This window comes from Heptranchias perlo, chromosome 31 (assembly GCF_035084215.1).
Source record: "Heptranchias perlo isolate sHepPer1 chromosome 31, sHepPer1.hap1, whole genome shotgun sequence".
Lineage (NCBI taxonomy): Eukaryota > Metazoa > Chordata > Chondrichthyes > Hexanchiformes > Hexanchidae > Heptranchias > Heptranchias perlo.
In genome coordinates, this window is record NC_090355.1 from 13620146 (window position 1) to 13639906 (window position 19761).

Here is a 19761-nt window from a genome sequence, read left to right on the forward strand (position 1 = left end):
ACCCACCCCGCCATTTCTTAGCAAACGAGTTGTGCATTTACAAAAGTTGCTTTTACATTACACTGGTGCCATGTCAAAAAATGGTCTTCACAACAACAACTTGCATTTATATACGCCCTTAATGTAGTAAAACGTCCCAAGGCGCTTCATAGGAGCGTTATCAGACAAAATTTGACACCAGGCCACGTAAAGAGATATTAGGCCAGATGACCAAAAGCTTGGTCAAAGAGAAGTGACTTAAGGCAGGAGGGAGATGTGGAGAAGTTTAGGAAGGGAATTCCAGAGCTTAGGGCCTAGGCAGCTGAAAGCACAGCTGCCAATGGCGGAGCGAAGGAAATCGGAGACACGAAGAGGCCAAAATTGGAGGAGCACAGAGATCTCGGAGGTTTACTCCCAGCTACTGGCCTGAGATTGTCTGGCAAGTTTGCTTTGGTATTGCTGCCCAGTGCACAAGATCCACACGATAGGAGCCAGGAGCACCATTGCGGCACTGGTACAATATACCAGCAGCTAAAGATTTGACTGTACAGAGTGTGACAAGGAACCAAAATGGAATTACATCTGAGATATAGAGAAAGGGAGCTCAAATGGAGTCATTTACAGGAATCTCTAATAAATGTTACTGAAGGCTGCAGACACATGGGGCTCAATTTTAAAAGCAAAGTCCGGGTGCATTGGGGCACGGGGGTGGGCAAAGAAAATCGTGTTTTTTTTGGAGCAGGCAAAAATCCCGGCTCCAACACGCTGAAGATCACACATGACCCATCGTCATCTGGGTGCGAGTGCTGTTCCCGAACCCCAAAGTCTTGCCAGCAATTAAAGTTAGCGGGACGGTATTTAAAACATTAAATCACCTAGTTGAAGCAGTTTAAAAATGAATAAATGCAATTTACAATGAAGGTAAGCGATTTCAACGCTGCCTCAGTGTGTTTCCCGTGCTGTGTGAAACACACCATGGTGAACGAGTCGTGTTTCAGCCGGCAGCCATTTGGACATTTAAATCCCTGTTTGACAGATGGGGATAAAAGGTGAGTTATTGCAGCAGGGCACTCAGTTCTCGCAGACAAACTTTTGGCTGGGAGATCCTTGTGTTTAGACTGAGAATTCTTGGTTTCCACTCAGAATTGTTCTGTTTACACATATTTACTAACTTTTCGGACCCCCTCAAACTGACACCATCAGGATGGGGGGAACGATGGCTGCATTCACCACTACATCCGAGGACGAGCAACATCACCATCCTCGCCAGGCATGACATGCACTTCCGCCACTTGGAGCTCCACAATGCAGTGCTGCGCCACAGGCACCTGCACAAGAGCACAGAGGGCAACAACAGAGGGAGCAATGTCGCAGGAGGCACTACCCTCGTCAGAGGGTCTACAGACCAAGGCTCAGCTTTCTGGACCTCTCTTAGGAGCAGCGCATATGAAGGCTGAGAGTGAGTCGCCAGGTGGTCGCAGACATCTGCAGCCTCCATCATGCCGAGCTGCTCTCGGCTGGACCTGGTGGCATCTCATTACCCGTCGCTGTTAAAGTGCCCACTGCCCTCAAATTCTTCGCCTCCGGATCATTCCAGGGTGCCACTGGTGACATCGTCAGGGTCTCTCAGTCATCTGCACACAAGGCAGGTCACTGATGGCTTGTTTTGCAGGGCCTCGCAATATATCAACTTCCCCATGGACAACCTCAGCCAGATGGAGAGGGCAGGGGATTCCACTCTGTGGCTGGCTTCCCACGGGTACAGGGTGCAATCGATTGCACGCATATAGCAATACGAGCACCTCCACACGAGCCAGGACTGTTCATCAACAGAAAGGGATATCACTCCATCAACACTCAGCTCACATGTGACCACCGCAAAAGATTTCTTCACGGTATGCGCCAGATTCGCTGGCAGCTGCCACAATTCATTAGTTCTGAGGGAATCCAACATCCCGGGCCTCTTTCACACACCGGACACCCTTAAGGGCTGGCTCCTCGGGGACAAGAGATATCCTCTACAGACATGGCTCATGACACCTCTGAGGAATCCCATCAGCGAGCAACAGCGTCAATACAACGACAGCCACATCGCCACCAGGTCTATGATTGAACATGCGATAGGGTTACTGAAGATGCGATTTTGGTGCCTCGATCGTTCTGGGGGAGTGCTTCAATACGCACCAATGAGAGTGGGTCGCATTATAGTAGTGAGTTGTATCCTGCACAACATGGTGCAACAGGGAGGGGTACTGGTTGAGGAGACCCCATGTCCTCATCCACCATCCACATCTGCCATCCACATTGAGGAGGAGGAGGAGGATGAATCCATGGGCAGAGCAGTGGCTCACCTGGCTGCTCATGAGGCCAGGGAGTCAATCATATGTGAACGGTTGTCGTAAGATCAGAAAGTGAGAAGAGTCCAGTCCTCACACTAACCTGGAAAGACCAGCGCGAACACCAGCAGCACCACCCCTCCACAAAACAGTCCTGCAACTACACATACACCTACTGTAAAGTGACCCACTGGGTGGCATCAAGTGTTGCCATTCATGATAAAGCACATGAAAGGGCCCTATCACAAAAGCCAGTCTAGAATGGGCAAGACGTGGCAGTATTGATGAGAATGATAACATTTAATGTGACTTTAACAAAAAACAAATATAAATGAAAAATATGACCATCTGTCAGACACCCTTGTGCATACCCTTCGTGATCACAAATCCTTAGCCTTTCTTTTCCTACCACTTCTACTTGGTGCATCCCCTGTGGTTGCAGCAGATGTAGTGGCAGGTTGCTCATGTCCATGGCCGGACTGCTTAGATGCTTTCGGCCTACGCCCTATGGGTTATGGAGCCCGTGAGGGCCCCTCCAAAGACTGCTCCACCTGCACCTTAGCAGGGGCAGACTCAGCCACCTGGAGAAGAGGCAGCATTGCAGGTACTGGTCGTGAGGGGGGGCAACGGGAGAGACGTGGGAGCGCTTTGAGTGGCGTCCCTACTTCCATGTCCCCTTTCACCATCATCCCTCTCCTGGATCAGGCCCACATCACTCCTACCACCTCGCTGAAGAAGAGTTTGGAGGACATGTCTGATGCCTTGGAAGCCCAGTTGCAAAGTTTCTGTCGGCCTGTTTAAGGTGGCAGAATGTTGTTCACCGTGAGTCCGAACGGCCGTTGTCAGGGCCTGAATGGACTCATTTGTGAGCCATGCTTGAAGCTCAACAAAGGCTAGTCTTCTCTCCATTGCAGACATTCCCGCACTTACCTGCGCCACTATCTCAGACATTTCAGCAGTTACATGTGACACTATCTCAGACAGTTGCTTACGTCCATGTGACATTATCTCAGAGATTCCATCACATCCCTGTGACACTATATCAGAGATTCCCTCCCGTACCCGTGCCACCATTCCACTCATGCAGGAGTTGGACTCCTCCATCCTCTGCGCTATTGTGGAGAGTAGCATGGTACCTGTTCCAGTACCTCGATTATTCTCCTTTTAAAGGGTTCAGCATCTGCATCCAGCTGAGCAGAGCCTGGAGAGGAGTGCGCCCACCGACGCGGACTCTCCACCACTGCCCTTGCCACCAGTGTCTGCTCGTGCTCACTTGTGTGTGGTGACTCACCAGGTGCCAACCCAACTAACTGACTACTAGGTCCCACTGAGGTGTGAGCATCAGCACTGGTGGATAGCTCGCTAAGATGTGACTGTGTGCCCTCAGAGGCCAGGAGCTCCTCTGAGGAATCGCCCTCTGCTGCCACTGCGGTTGCTGAAGGGCCTGTAGGAGAACAGAAGGCAATATTAAGCATCATTACAGATGTGTCATGTTGTGATGAGCATACTGAGGTGCTCAACATGCCAATCATAGTTAACATCAATTCATGTTATGTGTGATGAATGTTAAAATTTTGTCACCAGACGTTTGTGGGCTGCCTGTCTCGGCGTCCCCAACGGACAGGCAGTCGAGGGTGCGGCTAATCTGCAGGGCCTCCTTCTCCATGTCCATGAGGACCACTACTTGTTGTGGCCCCCCTCCAGTCCTCGCCCTCTCGCGTGCATTTTGCACTCTCTTCTCCTAGAAGGGGAGAAAGTACAGACGTGTGAGTGAGTGATGGTGAAGTGGCCAACCGATGAATGCATTGGTTTGGGTGAGGCTGACTGTGAAAGAGGTGCATCAGAGGGTGAGTATGAGACAGAGACATCACATTAGATCAGGATTGGGGTGAGTGGTAGTGGTGGGGTCACAAATGGGGAGGTGAGGAAGTACTCAGGAAGTGCAGGTAAGTTGAGGAATAGCCTTAAGTGGGTGTGAGGAGTGATGTGATGGAGTAGTCTTGGCAGTGCAGAATGAGCTGGGGGGTGGTGGTGTGCACCATAGATGCAGGAGAATCAGTAAGTGTACTCACTTTTGCTGACCTAGTTAGGTCATTGAAATGCTTCCTGCACTGGATCCAGGTGCAGGAGATGTTGCTGCAGCTGGTGACCTCCTCTACCACCTCGAGCCAGGCCTTCTTGGCAGAGGCAGGGCACTTCCTCCTGTCAGCTGGATAAAATAGTTCCCTCCTCCTCCTCACCCCGGCCAGTAGCAGCTGAAGTGAGGCATCGCTGAATCTTGGAGCAGCCTTGCCCCTGTGCTGCTCCATTGGGTCTTCTTGCTCTTTGCTCCAGCAAAATCCATTGGAGCAATGGCCCTTTAAATCCAGAAGCTCCAGCTCACAGCCTGTCATGTGGGTGCGCTGTCCACCCACTGCACAGCTTTCGGACGGCAAACCCGTTATCAAGATTAATGGCCACCAATTAAGTCGCGATCACATGGAGAAAAGGTAAGTTTTTATTAGTCGGGTTTGCTGTGCGCCCATTGACCCCCCCTCCCCCACTGCCATCCCATTGCCCTTTTAAAATTGAGCCCATGAATTGGATGAAATGATAAAATCCTTCAGTCCTTATAAAAATCTAACTTTGACTGGCAGTTGTTTAAACAATGTTAAGCAATGAACCAAAAGCGTTCTTGGCAGCCAGTTGTACAGAAAACTTTTCAATGTTTATTTTTAAAGGCTCGTTTGCTGATATACAGATCTAAATGCAATCAGTTTTCATTTCTTTTAATAGTCATATGTTTTTATTCCCTTCAAGCCATTGATGCGCCCAGAGACCTGAGAGCCGGAGAAATTACAACAAACAATGCACTCATTTCGTGGAAGCCTCCACAAGCTAAGATCAGTGGGTACAATCTGACAATCGAATCTGAAGATGGTAGAATAAAGGTAAGTCCTGCATGGGGTACTACTGCTAAGCTCATGAACATTGGGAGTGAAATTCCTGCCCTCTTACCACTCTTGTGCTCACATCTACTTTTTTCACTGAAATCAGTGAAGACATGAATTTCATCCCAATGATGTTTAAAGTTCAGGCTTGTAAAGAGCGAGGCAAAATGTTCAACAATAAAATAAAGGTGATAAACCATGGAGTAGAGTTTTGCCCTTAAGACCTGGATGTTAAGCGCCATCTGGGCAGAGCACAGAGAGGAAAATCTGGCAGAGAGAATCAAAACCGGTAACAGAACTCGCCTGATTTTCCTTCCATTGAAACTAATGGAAGGAAAATCCAGCAGATTCTGTAAAAAACCTGAGACATTCCTTGCCAGGTTTTCCTTCCTGTGCTCTGGATCTAGAAAGACACTGCAACATCTAGATTTTTCTTAAGTGATTCCAACCTTTTCACCTCCACTATTCTACCCGGCTGTTTATGTGAAGAAGAACTTCCTGACATCAGTCCTAAATTTGCCTCTTACTAGTTTATATCTGAGGCCCTTTGTCCTACTAGCAACTGGGTTTGAAAAAATATTGCAGATTTAACTTCTCCACAGCCCATGGGATTAAAGGGACAGTGGCAGCATGGATATGAAATTGGCTAAGGGTCAGAAAGCAGAGAGTAATGGTGAACGGTTGTTTTTCAGACTGGAGGGATGTATACAATGGTGTTCCCCAGGGGTCGGTATTAGGACCACTGCTCTTTTAGATATATATTAATGACCTGGACTTGGGTAAAGAGGGTATAATTTCAAAGTTTTAAGATGACACGAAACTCGAAAATGTAGTAAACAATGTGGAGGATAGTAACAGACTTCAGGAAGATATAGACAGATTGGTGAAATAGGCAGACACGTGGCAGATGAAATTTAATACAGAGAAGTGTGAAGTGATACGTTTTGGTAGGAAGAATGAGGAGAGGCAATATAAATGGTACAATTTTAAAGGGGGTGCAGGAACAGAGAGACTTGGGGTATATGTACACAAATCTTTGAGGGTGGCAGGACAAGTTGAGAAGGCTGTTAAAAAAGCATATGGGATCCTTGGCTTTATAAATAGAGGCATAGAGTACAGAAGGAAGGAAGTTATGCTAAATCTTTATAAAACATTGGTTAACCCCAGCTGGAGTATTGTGTCCAATTCTGGGAACCGCACTTTAGGAAGGATGTCAAAGCCTTAGAGAAGGTGCAGAAGAGATTTACTAGAATGGTACCAGGGATGAGGGACGTCAGTTACCTGGAGAAGCTGGGGTTGTTTTCCTTAGAGCAGAGAAGGTTAAGAGGAGATTTGATAGACGTGTTCAAAATCATGAAGGGTTTTGATAGAGTAAATAAGGAGAAACTGTTTCCAGTGGCAGAAGGGTTGATAACCAGAGGACACAGATTTAAGGTAATTGGCAAAAGAACCAGAGACGACAGGAGGAAAATATATTTTATGCAGCAAGTTGTTGTGATCTGGACTGCACTGCCTGAAAGGGTGGAGAAAGCAGATTCAATAGTAACTTTCAAAAGGGAACTGGATAAACACTTGAAGGGGGGGAATTTGCAGGGCTATGGAGAAAGAGCAAGGGAGTGTGATTAATTGGCTAGCTCTTCCAAAGAGCCTGCACAGGCACGATGGGCCGAATGGCCTCCTTCTGTGCTGTATCATTCTATGATACAGATTATTATTTTATATACCTCTGTAAGGTTACCCTTCAGTCTCCTCCTTTAAAGGCTGTAGCTCCTCTGCTACTAAGGATCAGCCACCTCCAGGATCTGAATGTCACCTTTGTGTCTTTGTGACCGGATCTGGACACAGTACTCAAGGTGTCGTATGGCTAGCATACTGTGCAGTTTGAGCATTACTTCCTCTGACTTGTTTTGGTTGTATAATGCAACATTGTCTGCTTTATTGATCACTGCTATGCAGTAATTGGATATGTTGAGTGTCAACTCTACTAAGATCCCTACATTTTTTCAATGTCATCATTCAGCAATTTCAACACCACTCATGAAGTACATATGTTGCACAATTTTCATCCTATGTACAGTATTTTACACTTGTACATATTAAATTTACCTGTCATTGTTCTGCCCGCTCACATATTACATGAGTGATGGGAAACCTTGTCTGCACTAACATGTATTTCAAAAATTACTCCCATTTTGTTCAACTCATTTTGTATTTCTTAACCTGCCTCCTCAGAATCAGCTGCCCTTTCTTTTTTGATATCATTTGCAAGTTTCTATGAACTTGGATGGTTTTTCCCTCCCAACCCAGGAGCGATTAGACCAATTATAGTGCCCTGCCGGGACTAGCTAACTCAGATGATTGCACAGTGTTCCGTTCCATTCGCAACCACTCAGATAATGAAGCAGTCCAAGCCCGCGTGCAGCAAGACCTGGACAACATCCAGGCTTGGGCTCATAAGTGGCAAGTTGAGCCAGACAAGTGCCAGGCAATGACCATCTCCAACAAGAGAGAGTCTAACCACCTCCCCTTGACATTCAACGGCATTACCATCGCCGAATCCCCCACCATCAACATCTTGGGGGTCACCATTGACCAGAAACTTAACTGGACCAGCCATATAAATACTGTGGCTACAAGAGCAGGTCAGAGGCTGAGTATTCTGTGGCGAGTGACTCACCCCCTGACTCCCCAAAGCCTTTCCACCATCTACAAGGCACAAGTCAGGAGTGTTATGGAATACTCTCCACTTGCCTGGATGAATGCAGCTCCAACAACACTCAAGAAGCTTGACAACATCCAGGACAAAGCAGCCCACTTGATTGGCACCCCATCCACCACCCTAAACATTCACTCCCTTCACCACCGGCGCACTGTGGCTGCAGTGTGTACCATCCACTGGATGCACTGCAGCAACTTGCTAAGGCTTCTTCAACAGCACCTCCCAAAGCCGCGACCTCTACCATCTAGAAAGACAAGGGCAGCAGGCACATGGGAACAACACCACCTGCACGTTCCCCTCCAAGTCACACACCATCCCGACTTGGAAATATATCGCCGTTCCTTCATTGTCACTGGGTCAAAATCCTGGAACTCCCTTCCTAACAGCACTGTGGGAGAACCTTCACCACACGGACTGCAGCAGTTCAAGAAGGCGGCTCACTACCACCTTCTCAAGGGCAATTAGGGATGGACAATAAATGCTGGCCTTGCCAGCGACGCCCACATCCCATGAATGATTAAAAAAAAGTGCAGAGGTAGCCAACCTTGGACTTGCATAGAGATTACAACATAGTAACAAGCCATTCAGCCCAACCAGTCTATGTTGATATTTATTCTCCACACGAGCAATAGTCCTAATCCCATGTGCCATGCCCACATAGCCCTTTATTCCCTTTTTCTTGAACCACTCATCTAACCTATTCTTAAATGTTGATATGGGCTTTGCTTCAATCACCAACTATGCTAATGCATTCCATAGCCTCATAACTCTCTGTGTAAAAAAGGCTTTCTCCTGCTCTCTGTCCTAAATCTCTTACATTTAATCTTATATCTATGTCCCCTCATTGGAAACAATCATTTACTTTGTCCCATCCCTTGATAATGTCAGTCACCTCTACCAAATGGCCTACTCCTGTTCCTATGTTCAAATCACCCTCTAATCTCCTCTGTTCTGACAAAAACAGTCCCAATTTTTCAAGTCTTTCTTTATATTTCTTTTTCCCAATACTAGGATTCCACCAATCCCTTACTTCAGTGGGATGAGCAATGGAGGGCACCAGTGAATGTGATTCTTGTGTAACGGCTGGGATCATTTCCCGAGGAATTTTAGGGCCTGTGAGTTGTTCCTCGGTGGTTAAACATGCCGAGCCACCTGGGCGGTCGGGCATATTTTTTCTCATTTATAAATGGCAGATTATATTAGGTGTTTTGGGCTACATTTTAGTTTCACCTCAATTAACTTACGAATCTTATTCTGTTCATATGTATATTCACATAAAATGAGCTGATAGTGTTCTTTTTACAAAGTGCCTTTTTTATTTTAAATGGTTCAACAGAAAGTTCAACATTTAGGAGCTTCGTTGACCTCATACAACATGGGCCAACTGGTTCCATCAATGAAATACAACGTGAGGCTCCAGGCCTACGCAGGATCGGAGAAAAGCAATTTAATAGAGACCGTCTTCACAACAGGTATGGGCAGGAAATCATTGAGTGCTCCAATTAAATTGTTATTTGCAGGCTTAACCAAAAATATATGAGCATAAGTATGGCAGCTGTATCTCTTTAAATCGCAATTCCCTGATCTTTCTCCACATCCCTCAACACCTTTACATCCCAAGTAAATGTCTATCTTCCTTTTAAATACCTCAATTGCTTCTGCCTCTGTCGCATTGTGGATCAATGCATTCCTTGTCTATAGGGAATTAATTAACATGTAAATACTATTACTGATTTTTACCCTCAAACTGTGTGCACAAGTACATAACGTAAAAGTACTTTTCTGAACAGTAAGTATATATAATTTAGTTGAAACCACCTCAGATGTAACTATGACTTGACTCGGTTATTAGAATTTCTGGTATTAAAAAACTAAATTGGAGTTTTCCCACTCCGGGATCAGTGGAATTATGTACTGCTTCCCTTTTTTTGCAGTTGGTTTCTTATACCCATATCCCAAGGATTGCTCTCAAACATTGATAAATGGTGAAGCCAATACTGGACTCTATACCATTTTCTTGAATGGAAATCGCTCTGACCCACTTCAGGTGTACTGTGACATGACCACTGATGGAGGTGGCTGGATGGTAAGTACTGGGACAAATAATATTTTATCGATGGGGAAACCATGGAGGTGCAATTCCTTCTATTGATAGTTTTAATGCAAAAGTTGGTGTGAGTACAAAGCAGGAAACCCAACTCATACTGATCATTTAGCTAAAATAATCAACAGGAAGAATTTCACCCTCCATTTTGCTAATGCACCGACTTAAGTGATGCAGATTAAATTATTCATCCAAAACCGTGCAGTGTACTTTTTTTAAAAATGAGGGACATTACTAATGAATGTATTTAATGTAATATATTGATGGACTTATTGCATGCTAGCAGACTCCCTGTGGCATTGCTTGCTGTGAGTCTGAGGATATGCTGTTTTATAACAATAGGGGTGTTATCAACAAGGTGTGACTGGGAGGGTGTGACATTTACAAGTGTGTGGCTCTTAGTGTACTGCTAGTTACCAGCAGCTACAATGGCATTGCACAATTATCGACGATAATTTGTCTGCAGTGCAAAATAAAAGAAAAAGAGAAAACCTGAACAAATCTAAGGCATGAAAATATTGATTGTGAGCAGAAGAAATCCTGTGGATATGATTTACAGGCTGCTGAAGGGCTCCAACTGCTTTCTTGATATTTTAGTGCACTGCTTTTTATTATTCTTAGCAGTATGAGAAAATCAGGAAACCCAGAACAAATTTAAGGCACCAAATATTACTTCTGAGCAGACTAAATTTTCTAAACATTTTGAAACATTTACAGACTTGTTTAAAACATAATTTTGAAATTTGTTAAATTGAGGAAAGTCTCACAGCAGAGATCATAGATTGAGAGAAAAATCACAGTGTCACCTAGTGCAGGAGGACTGAAAGGTAAGTACAGTAGAGATGTTGGGTCTGTATTATCTATTAAAATAAGGTAAACGTACAGGGTGGATAAAGGGGAACCAGTGGACGTAGTGTATTTAGACTTCCAGAAGGCATTCGACAAGGTGCCACATAAAAGATTATTGCTCAAGATAAAGAATCACTGGATTGGGGGTAATATTCTGGCATGGGTGGAGGATTGGTTATCTAACAGGAAGCAGAGAGTTGGGATAAATGGTTCATTCTCGGACTGGCAACCAGTAGCCAGTGGTGTTCCGCAGGGGTCGGTGCTGGGTCCCCAACTTTTTACAATCTATATTAACGATTTGGAGGAGGGGACCAAGTGTAACATATCAAAGTTTGCAGATAATACAAAGATGGGAGGGAAAGTAGAGAGTGAGGAGGACATAAAAAACCTACAAGGGGATATAGACAGGCTGGGTGAGTGGGCGGAGATTTGGCAGATGCAATACAATATTGGAAAATGTGAGGTTATGCACTTTGGCAGAAAAAATCAGAGAGCAAGTTATTATCTTAATGGCGAGAAACTGGAAAGTACTGCAGTACAAAGGGATCTGGGGGTCCTCGTGCAAGAAAATCAAAAAGTTAGCATGCAGGTGCAGCAGGTGATCAAGAAGGCCAACGGAATGTTGGCTTTTATTGCTAGGGGGATAGAATATAAAAACAGGGAGGTATTGCTGCAGTTGCATAAGGTATTGGTGAGACCGCACCTGGAATACTGCATACAGTTTTGGTGCCCATACTTAAGAAGAGACATACTTGCTCTCGAGGCAGTACAAAGAAGGTTCACTCGGTTAATCCCGGGGATGAGGGGGCGGACGTATGAGGAGAGGTTGAGTAGATTGGGACTCTACTCATTGGAGTTCAGAAGAATGAGAGGCGATCTTATTGAAACATATAAGATTGTGAAGGGGCTTGATCGGGTGGATGCGGTAAGGATGTTCCCAAGGATGGGTGAAACTAGAACTAGGGGGCATAATCTTAGAATAAGGGGCTGCTCTTTCAAAACTGAGATGAGGAGAAACTTCTTCACTCAGAGGTTAGTAGGTCTGTGGAATTTGCTGCCCCAGGAAGCTGTGGAAGCTACATCATTAAATAAATTTAAAACAGAAATTGACAGTTTTCTAGAAGTAAAGGGAATTAGGGGTTACGGGGAGCGGGCAGGAAATTGGACATGAATTTAAATTTGAGGTTAGGATCAGATCAGCCATGATCTTATTGAATGGCGGAGCAGGCTCGAGGGGCCGATTGGCCTACTCCTGCTCCTATTCCTTATGTTCTTATGTTCTTAAATAGATGCTACTAACTGTCACAAGGTGTGACAAATTTGTGACATGGGTATTAAGAAAATACGACACAGTTGTACATCATTGAACACATTATGGATAAATAGCCAGATATAAATCAGTAAGAATGCCCAAAAATAATATCCAAAAATCTTACGTTCAACTAAAAATGTCTTTTTTTATATAATGAAACTTAGGTGAGTAGCAAAGTCCTTAGTGGAGGACATCACTAAGTTTCAAAAAAGTAGGCGAGCAGATGAGGTAAATTAAGAATTAATACAGGTGACACCAGTGTAGAAAAATCTAAGAGGTTCCTCAGTTTTAAGGTCTTGGGAAAGAATGTGTTGGAGTAGGAAAATGTAGTTCCTCTTGATTTCCACACAGTGAGAATTGTATGGAAGAGCATTTAAGATGATGTATTTGGAGCTTAGGAGGGACAAGAGTGTACTCAAAAGGAGCACTGCCTACAGTACTAGCAACAAATTTTGCAGAAAAATATGGAAGGGCCCATTTTACAGAATTGCATTCCCAGCGGGGAACCTTGCTCTCCTCCCCCACCCCACCGAGAACACATATGAGGAAATCATGAGCACGTTCACCTCCACCTCCTGATGTGCGCTCCAGGGAGTGAAAAGCTCTCCGCCGTGTGCGATATTCCGCCAAACCAATCCTAGAAAGAAAGCCGTTAATGATATTCTTTGTAATCCTAAATAATTTGAGCCTAGAACTTACTGGTATTAGTGGGTAAAAGCTTAAGATGTTCATATGTCATTCCTTTATTCACTATTTTAATGCAGGCATTAACCCGCATATTTTAAATTTATTTATACCTCCACTAAAATAATGGGCCGGGAAGTGCCAGACGAACACCATAAGCTTTCATCCACGAATATCCCAAACAGTAACTTCCAGGCTTTGATCTGTAGTTTGGATGATTGACATAATAAAACAAAACCTAAACTTGTACTGTGCATAATAACATGCATTACAGTGCAATAATGTTTCCAACCCTTTCCCTTTCTCAGCTGTAACAATTCTAGAAGTAATGTTTGTGAAACATATGACAACAGTCAAAAATCTTATTGGTCATGTTAATTGTAAATTCCAGGTGTTCCAGAGGCGTGAGAATGGCAATGTAGATTTCTTCAGAAACTGGAAGAATTATACCAATGGATTTGGCAACCTTACTGATGAGTTCTGGTTAGGTAAGTGTGGCAGCCCAACTGCTTATCAAAAGATTGGATTTTTTACATTGCTTTTTAAAAAGGGAGACGTAACCGTTCCTGGTTTTATTTTCTGGTGCCATCATTGGCGATATATTGCGTGAATGTTTTATTTTAAAACTGTAGAATAATTTCTGTTTTCTCAAACATATTTTAGATCCTACAGAATGTTTTCATATAATTAGCAGGCCTATACTCCATCTTTCATATCAGTGCAAGGCCGATTTGGATGTGCATTGTTGTGAATGTGACAGTACAGCTTGGGAGGAGGCAAGTTGGCAGTCTGACTCCAAAATGCACTAAAGTGAGAGGTGAGAGACCATCTCAAGTAGGTTGTCTCATACCGCTTGGACTTCTCACCAGGTGCAGTATAACTCCAGCCTGTAATGAAGCCACATTCTAGAAGTGTACAAGTGGTCCATTGGCCTCCTGAGACCGTTGGAAACTTATTTTGCAATGTTTTTAATCTTAAGAGGAAGTAGATGCTCCTAACATCAAACATTCGTCATGCAGCGGAGCAGAGCTGTCCACATTTGTACAAGTACATATGCTCAGATCTCCTTTGTCACTTAGATCAATGCAAGGTACAATTCTAAGTTTAACTTGTGTCTGCCAGTTGTACATCACATTCCATGCATACAAATTGGAGACCAGTGCCCATTGTATAATTGCAGCCCATAACCATTTTTTAAAATAATACAATAAAAATTAAAGTAACAATATTTTTTGTTAGGCCTCAATTTTCTTTTAGGGAAAGGTACATTTCCCCAAAGTCACTTTTTGTAACATTTCTTCAATTTTGAATTTCAAACTGATTTAAAAATGGATGTATCTGTTTATAAAAGACAAGACTCTTTGTGGGGATCTATTCTAATGGTAGAGTATTGGATAGAGTATCAGAGAACCCACATTTGTGAGCATCTTAATTGTTAATCTGACTGGGTTACTCCCTGTCAATGGGTCCTACTGGTTTTTGGTCACACCAGAAGAGGAAAAATCAACAGAAGGCCTACCCTGTAGTTTTGAGTACCATCTGATAACCCAAATCATCCCATCCTTGCAGTTGAAAGAGAACAACACAAAAGTTCGCCAGCAAAAGTGCGTCAAGTCAATTCAAAATTCTCATGTATTCTTAAAATGTTACATCATCCCATTTTAAATTATTCTTGCCACCTCTTTCAAGTCCTCCAATGGCAACACTTTCCCCAACCAGAAAACCATTCCGGTGACCTAATCCCAAAGTCTATATCAAAGCTATTCTTCAGCCAACTGCTAAGAGACAGATGAGAGAAGCATTGGTTTTATCACTCCAATGTTTCACCCTTCCTGCAGGAAGTGTCTCACACACGCTCTGTCACTCAAAATTGGGTCAAATATTGTTTTTTAAAACAAGAATCAACAGTGCACAGAGAAATCTTCTGGACTCCCAATGCTCCATGATCAACATTCAAAAAACTGCACCTTCCACTTCTTCAAATGTAAATGTATAAGAGAAGGCAACTCTACAGCAAGTACAACCATTCCTTTGTTGGGATACAACCATTTTAAACAACAGCTAGGAGGGAGCAAGTTGGAGTTTTATAGAATAAGGGGATTACAATGCATCCATTCACTCTCATTGGTGGAAGTTTATACTGAGATACCAGAAAAATGAATGCCAACTTGCCAATCGCCAGTACACCTTGTCTGGTCTCAAGTGCCAACTCCTCTGTTATGATGGGTATGCAACTGGCTTAGTTCACACCCTACCTATACAGGGGTTCAATTTGGGCCTAAGTCAGTGATTTGTGTTCTAACTAGTGTTAGAACTATATGTCTGGTCATACAATGAGGATCTCACTTTCATAACACTAATAACCAATAAATGGTTCAAACAATACAAGGAAATTAGGTAACTGAGTGCCTAAACTTGGTCGTGGCTTTCAAAAAGGAATTGGATAAATACTTGAAGGGAAAAAATTTGCATGGCTATGGGGAAAGAGCAGGGGAGTGGGACTAACTGGATTGCTTTTACAAAGAGCCAGCACAGGCTCAATGGGCCAAACAGCCTCCTTCTAAGCTGTAACCATTCTATGATTCTATGAACTTGTCAAGTGTTATTTTTCCTGTAAATTGCAAAATTTCATGAACACCAGTCACTGCCGAGTTTTGTTAAGTTAAATGAGGGGTAGAATGACACTTATTAAGTGTAAAATGTTTGCTTTTTAGGGCTTGAAAACCTTCACAAAATTACGTCACAGGGTCATTATCAACTGCGTGTGGATTTCAGAGATGAAGGAGACTCTGCTTATGCACTGTATGACAGGTTCCTGATCACTGATTCCAGAAGTCGATACAAACTGCATGTTGGAGCCTACAGCGGAACTGCAGGTAAGCTTTAGTCTTCACCTAAACTTGTTGATGGGTGATAAACAACAACAACTTGCATTTATATAGCACCTTTAATGTAGTAAAACGTTCGAAGGCACTTCACAGGAGCATTATCAAACAAAATTTGAGACTGAGCCACATAAGGCGATATTAGGACAGGTGACCAAAAGCTTGGTCAAAGAGATAGGTTTTAAGGAGCACCTTAAAGGAGGAGAGAGAGATGGAATGGCGGAGAGGTTTAGGGAGGGCATTCCAGAATTTAGGGCCAAGGCAGCTGAAAGCACGGCCACCAATGTTGGAGCAATGAAAATTGGGGATGCGCAAGAGGCCATAGTTGGAGGAGTGCAGAGAACTTGAAGGGTTGTAGGGCTGGAGGAGGTTATGGAGATAAGGAGGACTGAGGCCATGGAAGGATTTGAGAACAAGGCTGAAAATTTTAAGATCGAGGCATTGTTGGACCCAGAGCCAATGTAGACAAAGACAAAAATAGATGGGAATAATTCTCAAAACAACTTCCCTGTCCAATTTTAGTTATCCATTCATTTATACCAAGCCATAAGTGCTCCTAATTTTACAGCAGTGCTATATTGGATCACAATTTTACATTGCTTTAATGTTTGGTGCATGTTTAAAATATTATATTTCTGTTTAGGTGATTCTCTGACTTACCACCATGGTCGTCCATTCTCCACAAGGGACAGAGACAATGATGTAGCTGTGACAAACTGTGCTCTGTCTTACAAGGGTGCCTGGTGGTACAAGAACTGCCACAGAGTAAATCTGAATGGGAAATATGGAATTCAAAGCCACAGCCAGGTATGTAAATGCTAGAAATAGAGAAATGAATGGGCCACGATTCACCATGTTAGGATGGGTCAACTGAAGGTAGGGGTAACTGGCATGCTGCAGACCTTTCCCTGCATCAGTAAAACATGTCTGCTGACAAATCAACACAGGGTACCGCTGACTATGAATGCTAAGGTATCTATGAATCATTCAGCACCTTTTCCAATCAAAGAGGACAATGCGGATATGAGAGTCAGGGTAATTCCAGCATAATGTGCTACTCAATCAATTCCCTGCTCATCACCATGTTCCACCAGAAGTGGCATCAGTCATATAGTGGCCTGGAATTTCCTCCATGGGCGCAACTCGAAGGTTGGACCCGGAAATGTGCCCAATGTTGCGCCCATTTTGCCGATGTCAAGTTATGCCCAAGAAGCCTCCCAATCTCATTAAAATACGCCCCAAATTAAAATGGGCATAAGTCAGTATTGAAAAGTTTCCATGAGTGCAGGTTCTTAAACATTTTACATTCTGGAGAATTCTAATGAGATTCACACTAATGAATACACTTATTTTGTAGAAGTATAAATGCAAATGCGAGTCAGAGAGATTTCTTTCAGAAAATAACATTCTGGGATACAGTATGTGAGTAATTTGAGACATGACATGTGGTAAGTGTGGAATGCTTGGGAGGAACAGGTGACTTAGGACCTATGGTTCCCTAAGCTCTCCACCACTGGGGTTTTTCTCATGTCATTTCTGGGTCTCTTGTGACTAATTGATAGAGATTGATTGCAATGATCATTGGACCTTGGTCTTTTTTCATCTAGCAATTCCTATGCTCACAAGTATAACACCCCTACATACATATGACATTCGTTACAATAATGTACTATAAGCCATCTTACTCTGGGATTGAATTTAATTTCCTTTTTTTATACAGGGCGTTAACTGGTACCATTGGAAGGGTCATGAGCATTCAATTGAATTTGTTGAAATGAAATTGAGACCACAAAACTTCAAAAACCTACAACAGAGAAAGAAGAGAGCAAATGGACAGCATTAAACAACCAAATCAGCCGTCAACAATAAAGGTTCATAATGTACAGAAACATCACTAATTTAGCTCGCAATCGAGTTACTGTGTAATATGAGCCTTTCTAGGAAAGCTCTCTCATCTTACATGGGTTTAGCTCCACTCAGTTTAAACACCAAAGATAATTTTGACAATAATTAACATAGGTTGTTATTGCTTTTAGGGTCATAGCTTTATATATGTTGCTCGGAGGGTGGGGGTGGGCTTTATATGTACATCATTACGCCTGCACAGACATCAGAGTGTATTGTTTGTGTTTCGTTCATCATGTTGGGGATATATTGCAATGGCAACAAACTGACCAGTTGTTATTAAAAGGTTAATGTACAGAAGCTTCATATTTAACCATCAAATATATAAGCTGAATGTTTAAATGTGGGTGTGTTTTTTTTTAACACGGAGCTCCAACTTGTGGTCCTTTATGAAAAGGGAGGTGTTGTTTGAAAAAGCACAAATTGTTTCTTGCCATTGGTTAGCAATTTCAGGTACCGTATTTAAAAAAAATTCAACCAAATGTTGATTCTGTAAAAAGATAGAACAACAGTAATGTATATATACACAAAACTAGGAACCCTTACTATGGCCACTTTCACAAAAAGACTCCATTTGCTCCCTTGAATAGAACACATTTTGCTCAGTAAATTGCCTGTGACACACACAAAAAATACAGAGCTAAATGTAATTTTTTGAATTATTTTTCCTTGAAGAAAGTTATGCCTGGATTATTTTAAATAATCACAGCGCATCTTCAGTTTATTTAAATGGCATTGATTACAGTGCTGAAATAAAAGGAGAAAATAATGAAATACTTTAAGGAATTATATTTTCAAAAGAAATGTAAAAAGTAATATTTTTTGTGTTTTAAATGTCCGCAACCAAAAAAAATGTTTTTTTTTGTCCCGATTATATAAAGTCCTAACTGTGGAAAGGTGTGATCACTAAAACCTAAGTTATACAGTACCACTAAAACCATGATATACATTTGTAAAATAATGAGTGTTTCTCACATGAATAATTTCAATGTATGTTTCTGTGTACTCCTAATTAAAATAAAGTAATGGTGTTTTAACAATTTCTGCTGGAAGATTGATTTTTTGGGGCCTATCGTGGGAAGGGAGGGAGAACATCCACTGATGAATTACGGGTACCCGTAGCTTGGAGATTTCTTGATTGCCCGAGGGAATTGGGCAGCTTTCTTGGAGTTCTTCCTCAAATTGGCCACAGGTTTTTTTTTGTATGATTTTCCTGCCTCATGCCAGGAGTTAATAATTGGTGCACAATTGGGGAGGCTGGTGCACAAGGACAATGTGATTGATGGGTCTGGTGGGATTTTTTTTTCACGCTTTGTTTCAAATATTCCTTAATCCTCTAGTGATCTTTTGATTAATTTTGCCAAAAAAGCTTATAGATTTCGAGTTCACCCATCATCATGGTTTCTTTGGTAAATGGTCTAGAACTGGCCCATACTAACCAGTAAGGTCCCAGGGTCAATCATTGGTTTGTAATGGATTAGCTGATTGAGGCAGGCAGTAGGGGTGCTACAATTGGGACCTTGGGCTAAGGAAAGGCGGAGGGGTGGGGGGATATCTGCTGGTGTCCCCACTCTGAGCACTATAGACTATGCTTGTTTGTGTGCAAATAGTTGTGTGTGCAGAGCATTGGGTTCGCCTGTCATGTACCTGAATGACCTGGTGACACTCGCTCTCTATCTTGACATGTGAAGAGTAGCCACTTGGATGAGGTGAGGGAAGGTAGCAAAACCACATCATGAGTCAGTGTCTTCAGGATCCCAGAGGGAAAAAATAACTTTTCAACAGTGCAGCTCAGACAGGAATTTTCATCTAAAACTCACAACCATGACTGGTTGCAGAATTGGAAGACACAAGTAGAAAATTAACAAGCCTCAGGCAACACTAGAGATTGAAAGAAGCTCCCCATCATCTTCCACCCCCACCCCCCTCACCTTACGAACATGGGAAAGGCATTTCCAGCAAAAAGAGCCGCTGTTGTGTCACTTAACTCCCCTGAATAAAAGAACTGGATCAATGTCTGGTAAACAAATAACAGGATGAAAGTTATAAGGATAGGGC

The 19761-nt window shown here is 43.0% G+C and overlaps 1 protein-coding gene across 8 annotated transcripts in view; it reads left to right on the forward strand.

Moving 5' to 3' along the window:
• The window catches only part of tncb (tenascin Cb), a 252703-nt gene extending 233960 nt beyond the window's left edge, over nucleotides 1-18743 (forward strand). For all 8 annotated transcript variants that reach the window (XM_067969589.1, XM_067969582.1, XM_067969585.1 and 5 more), the window contains 7 exons: nucleotides 5115-5245; nucleotides 9301-9436; nucleotides 9899-10050; nucleotides 13305-13401; nucleotides 15628-15789; nucleotides 16442-16605; nucleotides 17519-18743. In XM_067969589.1, coding sequence (XP_067825690.1) covers nucleotides 5115-5245; nucleotides 9301-9436; nucleotides 9899-10050; nucleotides 13305-13401; nucleotides 15628-15789; nucleotides 16442-16605; nucleotides 17519-17641 — 965 coding nt within the window. In that variant the 3' untranslated portion in view covers nucleotides 17642-18743. The remainder of the gene's footprint in view (nucleotides 1-5114; nucleotides 5246-9300; nucleotides 9437-9898; nucleotides 10051-13304; nucleotides 13402-15627; nucleotides 15790-16441; nucleotides 16606-17518) is intronic.
• The last annotated feature ends 1018 nt before the right edge of the window (nucleotides 18744-19761 follow it).